General features: G+C 42.5%; 1 protein-coding gene across 1 annotated transcript in view; it reads right to left on the minus strand.

Moving 5' to 3' along the window:
- Positions 1-1,444: 1,444 nt before the first annotated feature.
- The window catches only part of TRPC7 (transient receptor potential cation channel subfamily C member 7), a 63,126-nt gene continuing 43,062 nt past the window's right edge, over positions 1,445-21,508 (minus strand). Inside the window, exons 5-12 of the mRNA XM_066328810.1 lie at positions 17,507-17,740; positions 15,452-15,716; positions 9,058-9,253; positions 7,485-7,706; positions 5,435-5,515; positions 3,732-3,785; positions 2,385-2,460; positions 1,445-1,663 (exon numbers count right to left, since the gene is read on the minus strand). Of these exons, the coding sequence (XP_066184907.1) occupies positions 1,521-1,663; positions 2,385-2,460; positions 3,732-3,785; positions 5,435-5,515; positions 7,485-7,706; positions 9,058-9,253; positions 15,452-15,716; positions 17,507-17,740 (1,271 nt within the window). The 3' untranslated portion in view covers positions 1,445-1,520. The remainder of the gene's footprint in view (positions 1,664-2,384; positions 2,461-3,731; positions 3,786-5,434; positions 5,516-7,484; positions 7,707-9,057; positions 9,254-15,451; positions 15,717-17,506; positions 17,741-21,508) is intronic.

Below are 21,508 nucleotides of genomic sequence, written 5' to 3' on the forward strand. Positions count from 1 at the left end.
AGGTAAAAATATTACAGTATACAAGATAATTTTATTAAAGGTAAAAATACAGTATTTTTTTTCTCTAAACAGATCTACGTACAGTACACTTTTTTATTTTGTTTTCTTTCATTTTTTGTACAAATATAACGATTATTCTAATAGGCTATATGTATTCTCATCTGGCACTTAAGAACTGATCACAGGTCACCTTCTGGCTCTGCTTGTTTGTCTCAGCTGAAACCCAGATGTCATGTTCATTTTATTGGTGTCCCCTGTAAACAAACAGTCCAGGTCCATGGTTCCCAAGTAGTAAGGTGTGCTTTAAGTAGTTGAAATCATGTAGCCAGCCATGAGAACCCAAGACATCCATGTTTGCAGTTGTGTTGCACAGACTTACAACTTTGTTGTTGAAAAAGTGTTCCTTGTATTACCACAGCCTTAGAACAGTTTGAATCCTTTCCTCATCCTCTGTAAGGATCAGATAACATAATAACAATTTCTACAATGATTTTTTCCTTTATTTCCTTTTTTTTTTTTTTTTTTTTTGGTCAGAATGTTCAATTGAAGCCTTTTTTTGTATTAATTTCAAGGCTGGAAACTACTGGGCAATGTTCTTCGGGATGGATCTCTCCCTATGGCTTGCAGTTTGACCTCTGGAATCTGAAAGCTGAGCTCAGTTGCATCGCTGTCTCTGGATTAATGCTGTTCTTTGAAGTGAACACATTAGCACAAGGTGTTTTATCTCGGGGCATTCCTGGGAAGTGAGTTTCACATCATTACGGATATTTCAGTACACTGTTGTCGGAGATGGGATCGACTAAGGATAAAAGAGAGGCTAAGTGCATACAAGGAGACCATACCCATCAGCAGACTAGCTAAGACAGCTGGAGAAGGTGGACAGGAGTGTTTGGCTGGAAATCCTCTCACCAGATTAAAGGATAATTTACCCCACAAGCTTGATTTCATTTTTCCAATGCTGTCCATGTCTACTTGTAATTCACTGCCTTGGTCACTTCAACAGATGATTTCTCATTAGTCTTTCATTAGCCACAGTGCTGATCAAAGTTATATTCAAGGTTGCCAATGTAAACATAAAAGAAGAGTACACACCCAAGAATAAGAATCTTAAAAATTTTGCAGGGAATATTCTTGGCACATTTTTTCTTCAGACTTCATCTACTTCTGGTCAGTACAGACTCTGTTGGTGTTAATGAGCACAGTTACATTGTCTTCTCTGGAGTCAGATAAATGAAGATCTGGCTTTTTTTGCCTTTAATTGTAGGTGCCTTCTCTATGGTGCATCTCTTTCTGATGTCAAGGGGCATAGATTTTTACCGCTAAGTCACTTTCGTATCAGAAAAGATTTAACTGGTCACTCACCAGGTGCAGGAGAAACACAAAATGCTCCAACCAACACCTGCTTGTCAGCAAAAGCTGAGTGTGCAGTACCCACCTTTCACATGTTCTTTGCCCTCCTATGATGCTGGTTGAGAATGAACAATGTTTAGAAAACAAGTTGTCTTTCTCTGTATTCACCATCAAATGTCCTTATTTAGGGTCTTCCCAAACTTATCACTCAGCTGCTGTATTAGTTTTGCCAGCTCACCAGTAGCTTGGGACTTTTCCTCTAAGAGTTCATAGCGGAGACTGGAAATGTCTTGTTTGATTTCTTTGAGTTCTCCTGAAAGAGGAAAATGTTTTTATTAGCCAGTAACCCCTGTGGTTCCAAGGCCTGAGAGAACGATAGTTTCAGAGTGTTTGTCAGGAATGTGTGTGGGGTTGCATTTGATGTCCCTGCATTAAGCATTTAATATCTGTAGTTATAGGGAATAACCTGTACTTGCAGTAGTGGTGCCAACAGCAACAGCAAATATGTGTGGAGAGTTCATGTTTTTTTCTCAAATTTGTTCTCTCTCCACAAATTGATCTCCACCTACTCAGGGTATTTGCAGGACAGTAGCAGTTTAGAGGTATTAGAGGTTCTTTTCCATCTGCACACAAATCCCACATGCCACCACAGCAATATGAGTCTGGATCCCATTCAAAACAGTGTCCTTGGGGCAGGCCTGGGTAATCAGAAAATGCTTTATGTAGACACCAAGGTAAGGTTGGGTGTTGGCAATACCCTGGTAGCTGTAGAAAGAGAGTTTGATCTATAGGGGTGAGCAGGGCTGGGTGAAGATCTGTGAGATGTGTGTTCTGCTAAGGAAAAATAAGGACCTGGAATTTGGAGGGCACAGGGGTGGCTCAGGGTCAGCACTGCTCACCTGAGTGTGAGCACCAGCAAGCTCTCTCTCTCTCTCCACAGAGGGTCTTAACTAAGCTCAACCCTCGTCCTGGCCAGACCAGCAGCAATAACAGCACATGCTCGTTAGGTGGATCAATTATAAAATTCCACTTGCCTTCATTGACCTCGTCATTTTCCCGGTCAACCTGAGCCTTCAGCACATAGCGCTTAATCAGGCGCTTCATTATCTTCTGCAAGGAGAACAGACACACTCCTTTAGTGGGAGACTGCCCACATTCCAGACTCATTATGAGCAATTCAAACATCTGGTTTCACTAGGGATTATTATTATTATTATTATTATTATTATTATGTCCCATGTATTTTACATTTTATATTGTGAACATTGTACTACAGTACTGCAGTAGTTGATTGACAGCCACTCAGTCATGACCCCACATATGAAGCACTTTGGGGTACATTTGTGGGATGCATGTGAATGTAGAGCATGTCCCACAGACAGACAGAAAAGACAGATGATCCAATAGGATGCTGAGGAAATGGGTTCCAGAGCCTTCTTTTAGCATGTTACTGTCTAATAATACTTTAGAAGAAGTGGTTAATTAATGATGTTAGCAAACTCACTCACAATGCAGCTGACCTGAGGTTCACAGACAGACTCTGTTTGCCTTGTCATTGGGTTTTTAAGAGAAGATAAATTTGGAGAAGGACAGAGAAAAGAGAGTCTGAGCAAAGCTGGGGAACTTGCCTTCAGTGAGAAAAGTTTCTTATGGAAATGGTGGATTTTAAGAGACAAATATGGTGAAAAATACAGAGCCATGTAAACTTACAAAATGGAAGATGATTGTTAGTAAGGAAGAGCACATATGGAAATAGGTGATGGTTATGCATAGGACCCTGCAATGTGCTATTGTTCCAAGAATGTCTAAGTTCCATTGATCTACAAGGAAAGTGACTGGCAGTCGTGAGCTGCAAGCTGGGGTACAGCTGACTGCCTCACCCTCACTGCAGAAAAGGCACCCCAGTGGGGAAAACATCTCATAATAAAAACCTATACAGGAAAAAAGGAATAAAAATATATAAACATAAAAAGATCTGCTCTCTCAGAGACAGAGATTTAGATACATCCTCTGCAAACACAGGAGAGCTCAGTGACTTTGACCAGATGTCCAGTGTTAAGGGGGAAGCCTTTGGCAGCATGGACTCACTTCCTCACAGAACAATCACATCTCTGCTTGGAACATCACTGAGAAATGCTACAAAGGGTCTGAAATATGGATTTAGAAAACGGGACACCTGATCTTTTTTTTTTTTTTCTGAGTAGCCAAATAAGGATTATAGCGGTGCAAAAGGCTTGTGAAGATCAAAGAAGGATCCAGTCATTTGTGTATGCCATGCAGCCATGGAACATGGGATGACTGAGACTGTCCCTGTATGACAGAGGCATCTGGCTAAGCAGGTGAGTCACTAAGGCAGCAGAGATGAGGCACAGTGCACGTACGGTGTGTTGGAGATGGCCAAGGTAGCAGAATCCAGAGGGAAGAAGGGCTGTCACCTGAGAAAACATAAATGAAGTAATGTTTGGGGAAAGTAGGGAAATCCTGGATCCAAAAGTAAGTAATTTTTTCCAGAGCAGAAGTCAGAAGAAATTTAAACTAAAATAAGGAGTCAAAACACAGGCTCTTATTACCTGGAAAAAAATGATACATCACTTCTCTTTGTGCCAGTTCTTTTTGATAAAAGTACAGTTTTTCCTGGACTAGTTTATTCCCAGATGTGTTGACTTGTTCCTCACGCTTTTCAAAATGTTGCATGTTTAAACTCTGTGTATTTTTATTACCCCTCTAGAGCACTGTCCACATATAGCCTAAAGTACACAGACTGCACAGGCTGCAGATACATCACTCGATAGACACTGCTGGAGAAAACAGCTCAGCAAGAAGCAACTCCTTCAAAGGTTTTCCCAGGTGTAGCAGAAAAGCTTGCCAGCCAAATTATCACACTGTTCCTTCTTCTTTATGCTTAGATAATCAACACTCTCCTTATACTATTTGAGCAATTTCTTCCTGCAGCAACCAAAATGTTCTAAGGTAGTTTGAAGACAAACCTGGCATTATTAAAACAAAATAGCAGGTACTTATCTTTTTCTATCTATTTTTTACAGTCACCTTTGGCTTTTTCAATATTGGAAATAAGGTTCTAATTTACCACAAACACTAGGTGGTCTCATTGAAAAATAATAGCTACAGGAAAAAAAGAGTCAGCAGAGGCTGACACATCACCTGTGGGTTTGAATGGATGGGAATGTGTCAGAAGTGCTGAAATGCTGCTTTGAGCAGGACACAATCTCTCATCCCTTTTCCTTTGATGGAATCAAGCCAACTAACTCCAGATGCCAGAGTGAATGAATCCCATTTCTAGCTTTGATTTTTAGACACCCTTCCTATTGTGGCAGAAAAGCATGAAAAAATTCTGAAACCAGTAGAAATTTCTTACTGGTCTGCTGAACAGCTTGGGAGCCTGTTATGCTGGAAGCTGTACCAACACAAGACAAGCCAGTTCTAGAATTGCCATTGCACATTTTAGCCAATTTAAACAATTATTTTCCTCATCTGTCCTTAATGTCTGTCCCCTCAGACATATCATTTGCAGTCAGATTCCTTTTCACTTTATGTTAAAAAAGAAGGCAAAGCTCCTGTGGGGCACAGTCTGTTTGCTGCATTGCCCTAGGACACGTTTGCACAAGAAATGACACATCTGTTGGCACAACACTGATGCTGGACAGACAGCTGTGGCTCCCTGTGCCATCTCTGCAGCCACAGGGCGTTCTGAACCGTAGCACATTGCAGGTTTAGCTCGGCAGGATGAAGCACATGCGAATGGTAATGCAGCAGCTGGAGGGATGGCTGGGGAATGAAATGCTGTCAGCACGAGATGGGAGGAGTTAAAGGCTGGATGATGTCTCGTGTATGAAGTTAAACACCCTCGAGTGGAATTAATTAGCATGACAAATGCTAACACCGTGCTTATTTCCAGGGGTGACAGGCTGTCTTTGTCTCTGAAATACCCCAGCTCTGTGTCAATGCCCCAGCCTGGCACATCCCAGGATGGCATCGACTGGGACAAGGCAAAAGTGACCCTTGCAGGTAAGGGCTGGGCATGGCCAGACCTCTCCCCTGGCTCTTGCTTTCATGCTGTGATTACCTGGTATCTGGTGGGCTTGTTATAAGCGTTCTTCCCAGAAAAACTCTCTGTGTTTTGAATGCTAGAGTGAAAACGAACTTTCTGAAATCATAAAACATCATGATATGATTAAATCAATGATAGCTTCTCATACCCAGACAGCCCCAATCTAAGCTTTAGAAAAAACAGTAGGAAATGGTTCCATGTGCAGTAGAGTAAAAGCCAGAACATTCAGGCCAAAAAAGGAAATTTAGGGGAGACAGAAAAGAACAAAAAAATACACAAATTAACGGAATAATCTAGATTCTAAATTATCTAGACAGAAATGGTATTCACACACAAGTTTTAGACAACAAGGTGTTAAGAGGCACAAAATACTTTCATCTTAATGAGGCTGATGCTTATCAATTTAGAGCACTACTTAAGAAAGATAACTACTTGTGTTTGGAAAGAACAAGGCTGTGCTACAAAACCAAGTTCTGAAATACAGTAGATTTTCACTGGTCCTTTAGAAACAGCAATATCCTTTGCTACTTCTTTTGGTTCAATAAAAATATGTATTTTTTAAATAGACCATTTTATTTTTATCAGAGGCATCACAGCTCTAGAAGCTTCCAAAGAGACTTTTCTGCACGCTACACACAATATTTGTTGGACGTTTCTTTGACTGTAATCCACCTCTGAGGTTTTTGTTCCAACACTAACAACAAAAACAAAAAAATCACTTATTCAGAGGAATAAATATCACAGACCTATATGCAATGGTATGTAGAGGGAAAGCCCTGGATAAGGGATTTTCTTTCCTGGTTGAACCAGAGATCCTGATTATTTTTTTTTTTCTTTCCAATCAGGATATCTATAATCATTAGATTAAAAGTCTGAAGTAATAATGTAATTTTTAAAAAAATTCTTTCTTACTCATCAGGTGTGTCATGAGCTTACAGAGACTCTTGGAGATGATATGTGAACAAAATCAATAGGCAAGCGAGAAATGACTGATACTCTTAATTGTTTATGCTAAAGCCATGGAAAATATGAATTTTGCATGAGTTCCATGAAAAAGGTCAAGCCAGACACTTTCACTCATCTGGCATGGGGAGGGAGAGGCTTAGAGAAAATTTTATTACTTTGTTTTAAGCTTTGAAGCAGAAATTAAATTTCAAACAAAGTGAGCTTAGTGTGGTCTGATTCAAATAACATTTTAAAAACATTTTTAAATCATTACTTGAGGTAGTTGAAGGAGAAACAACTTCTTTCATTTTGAGACTCCACTGTTCTAGTGGTTCTTCCAGTAATCAATAGCAGTGTTAAAAGGATTTGTAGACATGCTTGTCTATCTTGGCAATGCTCCCCACATTGGCAGTTTAATTATTTGGACATGGGCAGGCTTCTCCCTTCAATTTCCATGCTGGCAGGGGCTGGGTGAACACCGGACCTGAGTTCTCTCAGACTCCTGGGAGGATGATCCTCTTTGGAGGCCAGGGGCTTTGCCTGGAGCTGGATGGTTCCCACGAGCTGGGTGGCTCAGCTGTTTGCTCCTCCAAGAGGTCCAGGCAGACCTTAAAGCAGCCTACATGTGCCAAAAATCAAACTCTGCAAAGCCCCTTCCAGCTTCCCTTCCCTTCTCCTCAGTCTCTTTCAAGGTTACAGCTGAGGTGGGCTGCTCACCTTTCAGCTGGAGAGTGTCACCCTGTTCTCCTGTCCCTGGGCAGTGTCACAGCTCTGCTGGGAGAGCCTGGAACAATGAGCCTGAGCCAGACAAGTTGTGAGCCTGATTGTGCCTCTGCCCCTCTCTTCGGCCTTGCTTATTTGACTTTAGAGTGCCAGCTTTTACAAAAGTTAAAAAAGTGCCTGCTTTTGCAAAGATTGCCCTTTCCCTGGTGCAATGAGGCCACACCTTTGGCAGGACCCTCTGTTTGCAATGTGATTCAAACAACCCGCAGTGATGAGAGATGACACTGGGAGAGGCTGTGCTGTCCCTGCAGCCCCTGAGTGCCACACAACCCCCTCCAGAAGCTCCCTGACATGAATCCTTTCCACAAAGAAGCTGAAAAGTGGAGACAAAACATACCCGTTTTTTGGAATTCAGCATCCCCATCTCAACGTCATTTTCACAGTTTTTGGCCTTAGATTTGCAGAGTTTTATGAGGCACATTTTTATTCTCAGTATGAGATAATAAAATGATTTAGGGCTTGGCACTAGGTTAAAGGGAGCAGGTAAAGTCCTTCCTTCATCAAAGTAGGATAGCCAGAGCTTGGCACGTGCAAACTTCCACTCCACATCTGCATCCTCCTTGGGAAGGGAAGAAGGAAAACCAAATCAACACCCAAATTAGTAAATAGGAAGGAATTTAGCTATGACCAGGACAAATATACAGGTAGGAGTTAACTACCACCAGACAGGATGACACAGCATTTTGTCAAGAAAAGGGCCATCACAAAGTTTAAACTGGAAAGTTAATATAGGCCATCCATTCAGAGGTTTTCAGAGATCTTTTTTCCTTCAAGAGCATCTCTGCCTACTGCAAAAACTAGAAAATGCAGTAAGAGGCTGAGACCCCTTCTGAAGCAAAGCTTGCTTCAGGTGAATAGGATTCAGGGAATTGTTTGATCCTAAGTGATTGGAAACCTTTGGAGAAATGATTCTGCTTTCTGCAATCCTGAAAGATTCTGGGGCAGGGAGCATATGTAAGGTCCCTCTGACATTTAGACTCAGTTACAGCATGCACAGGATTGAGTTATATTTGTACTACAGTTCATGGATGAATCAGACATTACAGTGAGAAAATATTTTCAGCTCTGGCCTTTTTCAATGTCAGGTTCTGAGGGGAGATTAGGACAAGTAATTAATAAAAACCCAACTGCAGAAGTTTGACATTTAACAAATCAGAAGTAAAAGGTGACTCAACATTAACATTATCTAAATAATGTAGGGTTTTTTCTGCCTTTATTCGGATTAGCAGGGAGTTGTTTATGTCTGAAGCATTTAGCAAATCCACTCTGCTAATAAGACACTGATCAGGGCTGGGCAAACCCTGCAAATGCCTTTCTGCAGAAACCCATTCATATTCCTTGAGGGCTAGGAGCCACATGCTTTAAAAAAGATGCCACATGCATCTTTTGCAGACCCTAGAGACTCCTCCAAAAAAAATTGCATCAGATTTTATGCCTGGTAATTGGAAAATATGGAATTTCTAAACATTTTCATGAATACACATGAGCTTCAGATCTACATGGGCTGCAGTGTTTAAGCAGTAGAGAACAGGGCAAAAAGTCAGAAGAAATATTACTCTGTCAGAAGCAAACCATGCAGCTAAGGCAACACACAGGGATAAATTATCATAACCAACAAAGGAAATAAAACATATCACAAACCACTTTCATTAAATAGATGTAAAGGAAATTGGGTTTAATTACAGAGGGTCATTAAGAAAAAGGAAGCTGAAATAGTTATAGAAATGATTCATTGTTGATTATTAATTCAACCCTAATTTGGCGACAGACTCAGCCTTAATTCTTACACCGTGTAAGATGTTTTCAGGATTCTAACCTTGGATTTAGAGTAAGCTACAGCCTCCTTGGATTTTTAGCAATTTCATCAGTAATAATTAAGTACATTGAGTTTGCAATCTGATTTATCTTACCTCAATTTCCTGATAGGAGTTGTTGATCATGGCTATTAGCATATTAAGCAGCACAACCACCATTGTCACGTTATATACTCCATAGAGTACATATCCAATATTCTCAATGAATTTATGGTCGTACTTCAGCACCACAGATATCACTTCAGATAAGCCAAATATTGACCAGAATAAGGTTTTAAAACTTTCTTCTACCCTAAAAATAAAGCAAACAATCACTTTATTATATAGTTGACACCAGGTTAGCCAGGCCACATGCTAATAATAAAAGCAGCAATCACAAATATAAATATGTCTTGGCACAGTTATTGTAACCCATTGTCCATCACTCAGGGATGTGCCAAATCATATTTCCTGATTTGATAAGGAAATAAGATTTCTGATTAATACTACAAAGTTACAGTGTGTCCTGATTTGCTCCATCTGTTCCCATCAGGTGCATTACACTTGGATTTTGTGTCCCTAATAGGGACAAATGACAAATCCATGGGTAACTTGCAGTTTGAAACTTTTTATGTAGGGCTTTTGCCTCTACTCACTCACTCTTTTTTCATCTCGAGAAGATAGAACCAAGTCTGACCTCCTTCTGTGCAATTTCCAGGGCAGAAGAGAAACATGTCTTTTACCCAGGAGAAGGGATTGAAAAGTTCTGCTTTGTGGCATTGATATAAAGAACACAGAGTGCAAATATAGCCAGACCATAGTCTGATTTTCTTCCCATCCTGCCTTGACACTGCAAACATGTCAGACACCCAAGCATTTGTAGGAAAAAATTGGATTTAAGGAGTGGTAGAAGATGCTGCAGGGAGGCATTTTTATTAGATTATTATCCTTGCTTGAAAGTAGAAAGGAGCAAGAGGAAAATTAAAAGGTTGAAAGACAGGAAAAAGGGGAATAAGACAATGACAAAGAGAAATGGGGCTGGAAAGAATGTGGCCAGACTAACAGGTCAAAAGGATAGTCTGATCCAAGGAGCTGGGGCTGTAACAAGGGAGGGGAGCAGCCACAGCTGAAAAGGACAGAAGGAGGAGAAGGAGGAAGAGGAGGGATGCTGGCACATTTTGAAAGCATTCTGCCTAATATTTAGCTTAGAAGGCATTTTTTGCCTTTGCCCAGCAATCCTTAGCCTGTTAACAGTTAATTGCCTCCTTTCTCCTCCTGCCTGCCAGGAGGTAACACCTTCAAATGAAACTATGCCATATAAAAATTAGCTTGATGAAATGTTTTTTACTAGGGTGGCAGACTAATCCTGCTAAATCTGTTTATAAAAACAGCTTATAGACACAAACCATGGAATATTCAGCAGGAAAAAGAAACTTTACATCAATTCCAGCATCAATTACACCATTCATAAAAGCAAGATAAATTAATTTCAACCCTTTGAAAGGCTGGTGCCGATTCCCGGGCATTTCCTTTCTGCTGCAGCAAACTGGTTTTTAATTCTCATCATAATTTTTGGCAGTTCATATTTAATTAACAAGTAGCAATAAAACTGCAGTAAAGAGTATCATATTTACTCTGTATATTGTCTTGTGGGGAGTAACCTTGAGTGATGTCTCAAATAAATGTGGCAGAGTTTCATTGACCCCGGAGTCCCTGGCACCACAGTCCCTGACCCATGCTGCTCTGCCTGCTGCAGAGATTCCCTTGGGGGGTGATCTCTGACCGTGCTACACCCAGGTGCCATCCCTTTTCCACCTGCTGAGCTGTTTTCTCCTGCCCTCCTCTGCAGCCAAACTGACCTGGCATTATTAATGTGTCACATTCCCTCCACTGTACAGCAGCAATCTGGCCACTGCTCCATCCATGGATGTTGTACTTTCCAGTTAAGGAACACATATTACACCAGTGATCTCTGGCACTGAAACCCACCCCTAAAGTGATTTCCCAAACTCATACAAACCATAACCCCCAGCCTTGAGCCCAGCTGCACCCTGCTATTAACTTTCCTTTCTAATTTAGAAAGGTTCCCTCAGTTTTCCAGGCTGCGGGCAGATTTTAATACAATGTGTCAGCTCTGCTCCTTTTGTGCAGCTCAAACATTAACTTCTATAATGTTAGTGGTGCCAGGTGGTGCCAGGTTCTCCTTGAACAATAAATTGAGAGCTGCAAGCAGCCTTGACCACCTTGAGTCCCAGAGGTGAGGGCAGGGATGCCAGGTTCCTCTGCAATGTCCATAAACCTTATTTCCAGCGTCATGTAAGGGACCAGTGCCCGTGATGGTGGGGCTGGTGGAGAGGCTGACCTAACCTGTAGCACCAAAAGGATTTAGCAGTGTCCCCAGGCAGATGCAGGTCTCCCTCTGTCAGAGGAAATGATTTAAGGAGACCTTGTGCTAGTCCATCACTCCCCTTCAAAAAGGTTGGATGACTCTTTTTTTCTCCCTTTTAAATTACTGCCAGCTTGCACGAGATTTGGCACAGGCTGCAGGGAACATCAGTTGGGCTTTTTTTTTTTTTTTTTTTAATTTTTTCAAGAACATCTCACTAAAACATGAGATGAGGGTGTTGGGAGCCAAGTTCTCAGAGATTCCAAGATGCCGTTGTGTTTCCTTGTTGCCAGCTAAGCAATTTACCCCCTTCCTGCAAGGTCAGCAGGTGTTTTATCCTTCTCAAAGGCAAACAAATGAGGGATTTAGGAAGTCCGGAGCCCGGCCCAGACTGACAGCTCCTGGCAGCAGGAGGGTCTGGCAGTGGCAGAGTGGCTGATGCTCCTGTGGAGGTGGGCACACAGCAATCACCCTCCTTACTGTGGTAGAACCGACTGCTGCACTGGGGAGAGCACAGAGATTGTTTGTTTCATGACACTTATTTCAGTAAAATTTAAAGATAGTGCATCGAGGAAGGTCATGCTTCTTAACAGACCATAACCATTTATCTATTTGCTGATTTTCCTCGCTTTTGTAAACAGCAGTGTGCTGTTCATCTGGAGGGATCATGGCAAAGCTCTCATTTCGTATCAGTCCTGTGCCCTCCTTTTTCAGAGGCATCCTTTCAGATTTACCTCCTTAAATGAGTCTGAGAACTAACTCTGCCAAAAAAGCAATGCAGTCAATGTAATCTACAAAATGATCACAGTTTGACAAAACAAAACAAGTAGAAAAAAGCCTTCCAGCCTCGAAGTAGCTTTGGCACTGAACAGTGAGTCACATTCCCCTTTGGGAGAGTGAGACAGAAAACCTTGCCTTGTAGCCTTCAGCCTGATTTCTGATGCAGAATGCAAGATGAACACAATCAGCCTTGCCTCTATTTCGATTTTGTTTGCATAGCATGTTCTTAATTACAGGCTGTTTCAAGAGCTGTGTGCTGTACACAGCATCTGATAAACAGATAAACATAGCTGGCGTGGTGGCAACTGCTGTGGAAATGATCTGCTCTTCAGCATTGAAGAAATTCCAAAAGAATTTTCAAAGTATGGTTAGTTAAATAATCTCTATATTTAACTGTGTGGAGTAAAGACAACTGCACCCTTATTTTCTTTGCTTCCAGCACATCAAAATGAAAGAAATGACAGAAACTTTGTATAATAACTCAAATCAGAGGCCACTGGGGGACTATGTGTTTGCTCTGTAGATGACAACAGAGGAGAAATTGAGTACACAATTTCAAAGCAAGAGAGGGTGAAAAGTTAAACCAAACATTCAGTAACTATTATCTTAAGAACTAAGCAAGCAATTCCCTCAGTGTACACTCTTTTTCTGCTTACATACTGCCCTGGGAAGGTGTACTTTTCATAAATGAGTAATTTGAAGTTATTTTAGTGAGCAGCTAAAGGTTTCCCAGTGAGGCAATCCAGGGAACTGTCAATGCCCTTTGGAACAGCCCATAGCCAATTATTTGCCCAAATCCAATGGGTCATTTTCTGTCACAACTGTCCAGGTGACTTCTGAGAATCATGTCCCACAGTTAAATAGTCACATTTCTAACTACAAAGCTCACGGTAAAATTTCACCCATCCTCATTAGAATTCACAAACACACTCCCAGGAAGTGCCTTCTGTGATGCTGCTGAAGTCACAGGAAGGTTACGAGGATACCAAAGTGTCACCCTTTTTTTGCCCCAGTGATTTTTCAGTGGATGAACAGCTGAGTTTCATATCCAGCTCTAATACTGAAATCTTCCTCCTTTCCTTGAGTGAGTTAATGGCAGGAGGAGACCACCACCTTCAGCAAGGCCAACAAGCAGCCAAAAAAAATAGAGCAGGAAGCATTTCTACAAGTGGTGTTTGCCCATCTGCCAAAATAACCATGCAATCAGCTTACTAAAATTGTTTGAGATTGTCTACCTCAGGGCTTCTAGTTTGTTGCATGGAATCTCTAATAAGGATTTTCAGAATGAATGTAAATCTCTTCTCTTTGTTTCACAGGATGAAAGGACTCATTTTCACTGATCATCATTTGCCACTCCTGTGTGTTTGAATAACCAGAAGAAAGAATTTTTAAAGTCTCTTCCAAATTCTTGAAAGGAAAATTTAGCTCATGGAAAATTCACTTTTTAACAACATGAAGTCCCTCCAGGTTAAGTAGCCAGCAGGCTGAAGTTAAGGAGGATCTCTCCCCAGTCCAAATATCCCTCTGGCATTTAAAGCAATCTTTACTCCAGTGAGAAGTCATCATTTTAGTGAATGTTTGATCATTATTTCAATCAAAAGACAGTAACTACTGCAAGATACACTTAGATAAAGAGTACTAATAAGAGAGCTCCTGTGCTGAATTGCACCAGCCACTGGAATTTGCCAGTGCTGTTCTCCAGGGACGTGCCTGGGGGATGCCAGAAGTGAGGACTGCTGTGCCACCAGACAGTCAGGGATGGGACTGACTTGATTCTCATTAAGTCTTGTGCTTCAAGGGCATCTTCTTCTTTCCAAATCTGAAACATGTCAGATCCCACACACTCAGTTCTCTTCTCCCTAACTACTGAGCACAGATAGATGTAAATGCATCTGGTCTCACAAATCCTTCCATTAAAATGTACCCTGAGGTTCTAGGAGAGGTTTAGAAGGCAAATTTGGCTCAACAAGGGAAAGTAAACATTGTGTTGCAGGTTACGTGTCGCACAAGAGGGTGGTGTGGTTAAACTGGAAGGCAGCAGCCACTTGCAGGACAGAAATGATGCTGGAAATATCATTCCTGCAAGAGGAGTGATGAGCTTAGCCCCGGGCTCACTGTGTAACACGTTCCAGAATTGACACATCAAATGCAGCATCAAATGTCTGCTGTGCACACAGTTACCAGTGTGGGCTCAGGCAGTGTGGCTTTGGAGTTGTTTCCTGGAAGTCAGCTCACAGCAAGGGGAAAACATCATGCCAAGCTTCCCACAGACAGGAGTGTGGGAAGGAAAGCCCCCACTGTGTCTCTAAAGCAAGCCCAAGGTGGATTTGCGAAACACAAAACTGACAGTCCCAGTGCTGTGCTGGCACCACATTGCCCTGCAAGGGAGGAGGCTTTCCCCCGGATGCTGGGACACATCCCTCATACTCAGCAGGACTGCCCCCTCTTTGAAAAATCCTTCAGGACCTCAACTCTCCTCCACAAGATTGGGACTTTTATTCCTGGGGTCCTGGAGAATTGAGACTGCATTTTGTCCTGCCACCAAAGGGCTGTAAGTTCAAAAGCAGCCTCACTCTGAACCTCATTCCATTGGCATTGGCCAATCTCCTCCCAACATCCCTGACGAGGTGAAGGAGGGACACCCAGCACAGACAGCTCTGCAGGGCTGGGAGTGCTGGCAGGTGAGCATGACCCAGGCAGACCCACTGTGGAGAGGAGCCTGCTGTGATGCTCTGTGCAGCTTTCACATGGGAAAAGGTCTTAGTCAGGAATTGAACCCCACTTCCCAGGCATCTTGGGTGGTTTTGCTCTGTTTTGAGCACCATGACCAGCAGCTGGTTGTGCAGAGAGGCACCAAATAATCACAGCTGCACTCAGATGATGTCCTAAAACAGATCACACAGTCACAGAATATTCTGGGTTGGAAGGAACCCACAAGGACTGTTGAGTTCAACTCTTAAATGAATGGCCCCTATGGGAATTGAACCCACAGTGTTCTTGGAGAAGCAAAAGCTTTCCTTATTTTACTTACATTTCATCTTACAGGTTTTAAAACAGCAATCTTAGATTTAGCTTCTCCACTGCTTCTCTTGACACATTGAACTGGACATCTCAGAAAATACTTCCCTGATGTGCTATTTTGATTTCCAGAAATAACCAGCTCTGCACTGCTCCTCTCCTACACTGGGGCCTAGAGCTGGCTTCCAGGGCTGCAGGCTTTGGGACAAGCTTCCCTGTCAAAACCTGGGTGTGCTTTCCCCACAGCGCTGCAGCAGAAGGCACCTGAGCAGACCTTGCAGCAGCAGTGGGGCAGGAGGGGCTGAGCCCCTTCCCCAGGGTACTCACGTAGTAAAGGCTGGGTTGTACTTCGCACCAAGGTAGTAAGAGTAAAGGTTGAACATCCCGATCATGAAGGCAAGGAACACCATGATGAAGATGACCATGAACTTGAAGATATCCTTCACAGTCCTCCCCAGAGAGATCTGCAGGGGGCCGAAGCTTTCGTTGGCTGGAAGAATGTAAGCAATGCGGGAGAAGCTGAGTACCACAGCTATGGCATACAGGCCTTCTGAAATGATCTGAGGATCCGAGGGGAGCCACTTGTTCCTGGCTAAAACGATACATTACACTAGGTGTTAGTAACAAAAAGGGTTAGGTGGAAGCTGCTATGATAAATGACCCTTTTCCAGACTCAATCTTGCATTTGGGTGGGAGATAAAGAGAAAAAAAAACCAGCTTTGGGGCAATTCACTGGACCATCACATGCTGTACAAATATGGTGGAAGAGTTGCATTTTTCACATGGTAAAGGCAGGAAATGACCAAGTCACTTGGATTTACTTAAGCCACACAGTGAAAAAAACAGCATGGCTTTAAACAACCTTGATGTTTTCTGTTTCCTAGTTGAATATCAGCTGTGCTGTGCCTTCTCCATTTGAAGCTCTTGAGATGGAGAACCAAAACCACAACACAGGGGAGTGTAGCTGTAGGTTTGGATAAAGGGCACTGCATCAGTATTTGGAAAGGAAGCATCAGGGAGACCAAGATCTCTATCCATTAGATAAGGAAGTTAGGATTTGTTCAGATAAAGCAGTTATAAACATTGTGTACCATTTCGTGTTATCTCTAAATTGAAACCAGTTTCTGAGGTCTAGTTACTCTAATGTTTTTATTTAGAAAGCTCCAGATATGCATCATTTACCTAATCTGCTCAGAATGTAAACATTCATATTAATATGGCTTATAAGTGTCCTTGCATCAACTGAGGTTCTTGATGGAAAGATTGTGACTCACAGTTAGAACATGTGACATCTTCAGGAGCACAGCAGTAAACTTAGGCATTATTTGCAGTAATCTGAACCAAAGGAGAAGCAGCAGATGGAGGAATTCACAGGATCTCATTGGGATACTCTGTTCTGAACCCTTTGCACCTTTGTACCATGAACTCACTTTAAATGGGTGAGCAGTAAGCCAGATTGGGAAAAGCCACAGCATTGTCTCCATGGCCTCTTACTTGTGTGGGCAGAGTGATGCAAGGGGCTGAGCTGTGGGGCCACCCAGATCCTGGGCTCTGGAACTGCTGTGGGTCAGGACATGGCTCTGGGGTTGTGTGGGACTTGTCTACAGTGGAGGAAGTGCTGCCTCAGCTCTCCTCTGCAGCCCCAGCACAGCACTAGAACAACCTTGCAGCCCTAGGGAGCACGAGGTGACCCTTGGTGCCCAGCTCTGAGCTGCTGCAGCCCCTTGTGAGCAGAAATCCCCACGGATTTTCCCCAAGGTACCATCTAGATCTTGCAGAGGTGTGAAACGTCTCCAGTCCCCACATGTGTGTGAACCTCTGTTCATTTCTGTACAGCAAAGGAAAACCATTTCAGCCATCCAAAATAACATTTTCAAGGCAATGCCATGCCTTGCATTTCCCAGTGTCAGCATTTATAGATGACACAGGCTCTACAAAAATGTATGTTTTGACAAGCAGCACCTTTTGTATTACTATTTTTATTCATTTTTATTGAGGTGTTGGATGAAACAGAAATGCAGAGTTATTACAGCTTCAGATTCTTGTTTGTTCACACATCTTCCTCCTCTCTCATTTGGAAAACGAAGCAGATTAATTCATCTGTAATTCTGCTCACTCTGAGTTCCTGATTATCTGTTGCTCAAGCTACATTTTCTGATGTGATTGACCTGAATGTAGCTGTAGCACAAGAGCCGAGGCTGAATGAGGTTCAGATCCTTTCTGACTTGTTAGGAAGATGGCTGGAATGGGCACATCTACGGAAAATAATTTGGTTTATTTAGAAAAATCTATATAAATATCACAAAAAAGAAAGCTGCTTTCAGTACTACCACACATTAACCTAAAAGAACAGGAAATATTAGATAGCAAAAAGCATCTTACCATAGGTAAAATAAGCAACTTCAGGGGGAAGGGTGACATTATTGAGGTCATCATCTTGTACGTACTCATCTACGTACTGTTGTGCCTCAGATGCTTTAAGAAAAGCCATAAACCTGGCAGTGAATGATGCCACAAAGATGGACAGCATCCCAAAGTCCAGCAGATTCCAGAGATGCACCACATATTCACGTGGACCCTCTTCCCAGATCTCCTTGCACTCTGACCATATCATACCTGTGGAGGGAGCAGAGCATCTTTAACTGATGGTGTTTTTGTACTCAGACAGATTTATTTCGTGTTTGCAGTGGCTTCTAAGACTGAAGCAAAAGACTCTTAATTTAAACGAATTTATTGAGAATGGTTAAAGTCATCTTTTTGTAAAAATTAATACAGCCTTTTATTTTGTATGTCCTTTTGTGCTTATGAAGCAGAAATCTCAAAACATCACTATATGGATATCACTTTTCCACACAATGGAAAAGCTGATTTCTGATGATGACAGAAAAAACAGTGTTCAGAAATTCTGGTGACACTAGAAAATTCTACTGCTGATATAGTCAGAAAAAAGGTAGATTTCCTCTCTTGTCCCCAAAATGACCTTCCTACACTGTGGCACTGAAGATGGCACTGCTTGTTCTGCTGCTCTTTTCCTCCTTTCCTAGAATACTGGGAGTGTCCATCTAGAGAATGTGAACAGGACTGTTCAAGAGTAAGTTTAGCATGATTAAAAAAGGGTAAGACAGAAGTTCTGCTCTTCCAATTTCATAAAGCTTTCCGTATTAAATAATGAATTTCCATATATTAAAGTCTGATCCACCACTTTGAAAACAATGAGTTTAGCCCTAATTTATGATTTCTGACAACAGACTTGCAAATAAACCTAAATGCCAAACCCAGTGAATTCAAATATTTGACATCCATGTCCTGCTGGGAGGAGCTGGGCTGGACAAGTGAATTCAGTCAAAGAGCTCAGGTCAGATTCACCAGTTTGCCCAATTTTCCATCCCAGCAGGGCTCCAGGGCCGAAATCTTGCTCCTGAATAGCTAAAGTGCTGGAATATTTAACCCACTGATAAATATTTCCTGCGCTCTACCCAGTCCTGTTTCCATAGCAGCAGCAAAATTCACGTTTAATCAGGACGGAGCAGCGACTGCCAATTTCCATGTGACCTCCTGCAATCTTCTCCTTTCTGTAAACTCCTTTCATCCTCCCTGCTGGAAGCTCTCGTGGTGTGGCATGTAAATGCATATGCTTGGCTACTTCTGAAGCTCCTGGAAGCACAGGGTGTCCCCAGAGGTGCAGGGGAAGGCGGATTGCAGGGAGGGAAACAGGTCAGTGGGAATTTAGCCCCAGGGTGGAGGAGTGGAGCAGTGCTTGCTGTCAGTCCTCGTGGAGGATTTAAAGAGAAAAAGGAAAGCTGAGCTATCCATAGCACCATCAGCCAAGGTCCTAGTGAGCCTGTGACCTCCCCAGCACTGGAATCTCCCTGGAGATGGAGCCTGATATGGGTGATGCCCAGGGAAGGTCTGTCTTGGCAGAGAGGCTGAGACCTGCAGAACGCTGAGCAGAGGGAGAGCAGGAGGAGCCTCCCAGCTCTCCCCCTCGGTGGTGCTTGGCTGTGTAAAAGCAGGAACTTCACCCCACACTGTCACGCAAAAGTGAGATTTAATAATAAATCGCCTAAGGGAGAAGGTGGGAGAATTGGCTTCTCGGGAATTTTCCTGGAGCAAGGATGAAATATTAAAGAAACATTTCTGCCTTGAAAAAAAGCATTCTAGAAATGGGGGATAGGAGCCTTTAACCCTGTGTTTTACATATATGTGCTTTATAAAGGTACCAAGGCACTTAAGGAAATATCACATGCATTGGCAGCATTGGCCAGCAAAGCACTTGTTCACTGATGACCAGAAATGACTCCCATCCAAATTTATTTCTAATCTTGCTCACTTAATACACCCAAATCACAGATTAATGAAGTAAGAAGTGTCTAAAACTGAGGGGTCTGACTAAAATTAGAATCCCTCTGTGACAGTAACATGCTATTGACCTATAATTTCTACTGTTCTTTTCCCCAGCTTTATGGCAATAATTTTTTAAAAATGTCTATTCAGGACAGGTAGAAAAGTTCCAGTAATCACTTGGTCAGCACTGCTGGGTAATTGTATATACATTTTGAGAGAGTAGTTCAAAGATTCTCCTTAGCAAACGTATTGAGAAGAAAGAGAAAGATCAGCTAAAATTTAGGGGAAGGGTCTTAAGATGAGGTGCAAGAAATAAGGAGAAGCAGTTAGACAAAGCATCTTTGCCAGGATATGATTACACCCCAGTGTGGTGTTTCTGAGGCCCCCAGTAGCTCTGGCAGGGGGTGTTTCCCTGAGTTTGATGCTCAGAGATGAGGGATATGAGCAGCTCCTTGGCTCCAGCTTCTGCGTGTCTCTTGTTCCCACAGCAGGGATAATCAGAAATGTCACCTTGATGGGCAGTTCTGGTTTCAGCAGGGGAGGGAGAGTCAAGATACAGGCACAGCCCATCTGGAAGAAAAATGGGAGTGTGCAAGAAGTGCTGTACACCACCTGTGCACAAAAAGGAACAGTTTGTCAGATTTTTATATCCTCTGGCCTGGTACAATAAATCAGGAGCAGCTGATGCTGTAGATCTGCCTTTGAGCCTTCCTGGGTCCACCAAAGGCTGTTGGATTAAGAGATTAAGAGTGCTCAGATTGCACCTACCCAGAGTTAACTGCCACTCTGGCTGCTTTGGCAGTGGGGATTTAGAAATAAACCTCCCCCTGCTTTCAGTACATAATTCTGTCCATCCTGCTCCTGGGGAAAATGCCAGGCCTCCTCATTTGAAGGCAAGAGATGGGAAGACCTGCCCACAGGAAAGGGACAGCCAAGGTGTGTGATGAGCCCTGGATACATGAACCAAAATTGCTGTGCACCATGTACAAAGGGGATGTTGATCTTGTTTAACCTCATGAAATCCTCACGATTCCTTAAACTTGTCTGGATGATGCATCCCATCCTTCAGGTGTGTCAGCATCAGCATTTGCCATCTGCCAACTCACTGAGGGTGCACTTGAGCCCTCTGTCTATGTCATTAATGCTGGCATTAAACAACACTGGTCCCAGTGCAGGCCCCTGAGGGACATCACTTGTCATGGATGTCCACCAGTGGACTCTGAGCCACTGACCACCCAACCCTCCAACAGCTTTCTTACCCATGTATCAGTTCACCCAGCAAATCCATCTCTCTCTGATTTAGAGAGAAGCATGTTGTGGGGATCCATGAAAAAGGCTTTACAGAAGTCCAGTTAAATGACAACTGCAGCCTGTCCTTGTGCACTTACACAGTCACTCTGTCAGATGGCCACATGGCAGGTCTATGTTGGCCACTTTAATTATATTTCTACTTGCATGTAGGTATTTCTAACACCTATAAGATTTTGGCACCAAAAGTTGCTAGCCTTAGTGCTTTTACAATCCTTGAAGTTCAGGGTCACACACGGGGATCAATAAGTGCAGGTGTCTGCAGCACAAGTGCACCACACTTTCACCTCAGAACTGCTGAAACATTACTTGGAGCTTTATGGAGGCAGGCAGGTAAAATGGACAGAGAGGACTGTCAGTGCAGATGTAGGCAGTCATTAGAAAATCTCATTATATTCAGGAGTCTGTATAATGAATCACCTTTCTTCTCCCAGAAAAGTGAAAACCTTCACTTTAAATGAAATGTTTTCTTCTTCATCTCCCAGGAACTCAACAAGCAGACAGATACCTACTGCCTATAAGAAAAGAATACCTAGTTCAAAATCTAATCATCTTGTCCAACTGCTTTAATATAATTTTAAAAATATATCTTAGAGTCTTACTCCATCCAGTCTGGCATCTATTCAGTATTTTCTAGCCTAATATCCTGTATGGGATTCTGATTATCCTGAGGACAGGGAACAAAGAAACATTGGCCAGGAAGTCATCAGATAGAGCAGCCATATCCTATTT

The sequence above is a fragment of the Sylvia atricapilla genome, chromosome 14 (genome assembly GCF_009819655.1).
Source record: "Sylvia atricapilla isolate bSylAtr1 chromosome 14, bSylAtr1.pri, whole genome shotgun sequence".
Classification (NCBI taxonomy): Eukaryota; Metazoa; Chordata; class Aves; order Passeriformes; family Sylviidae; genus Sylvia; species Sylvia atricapilla.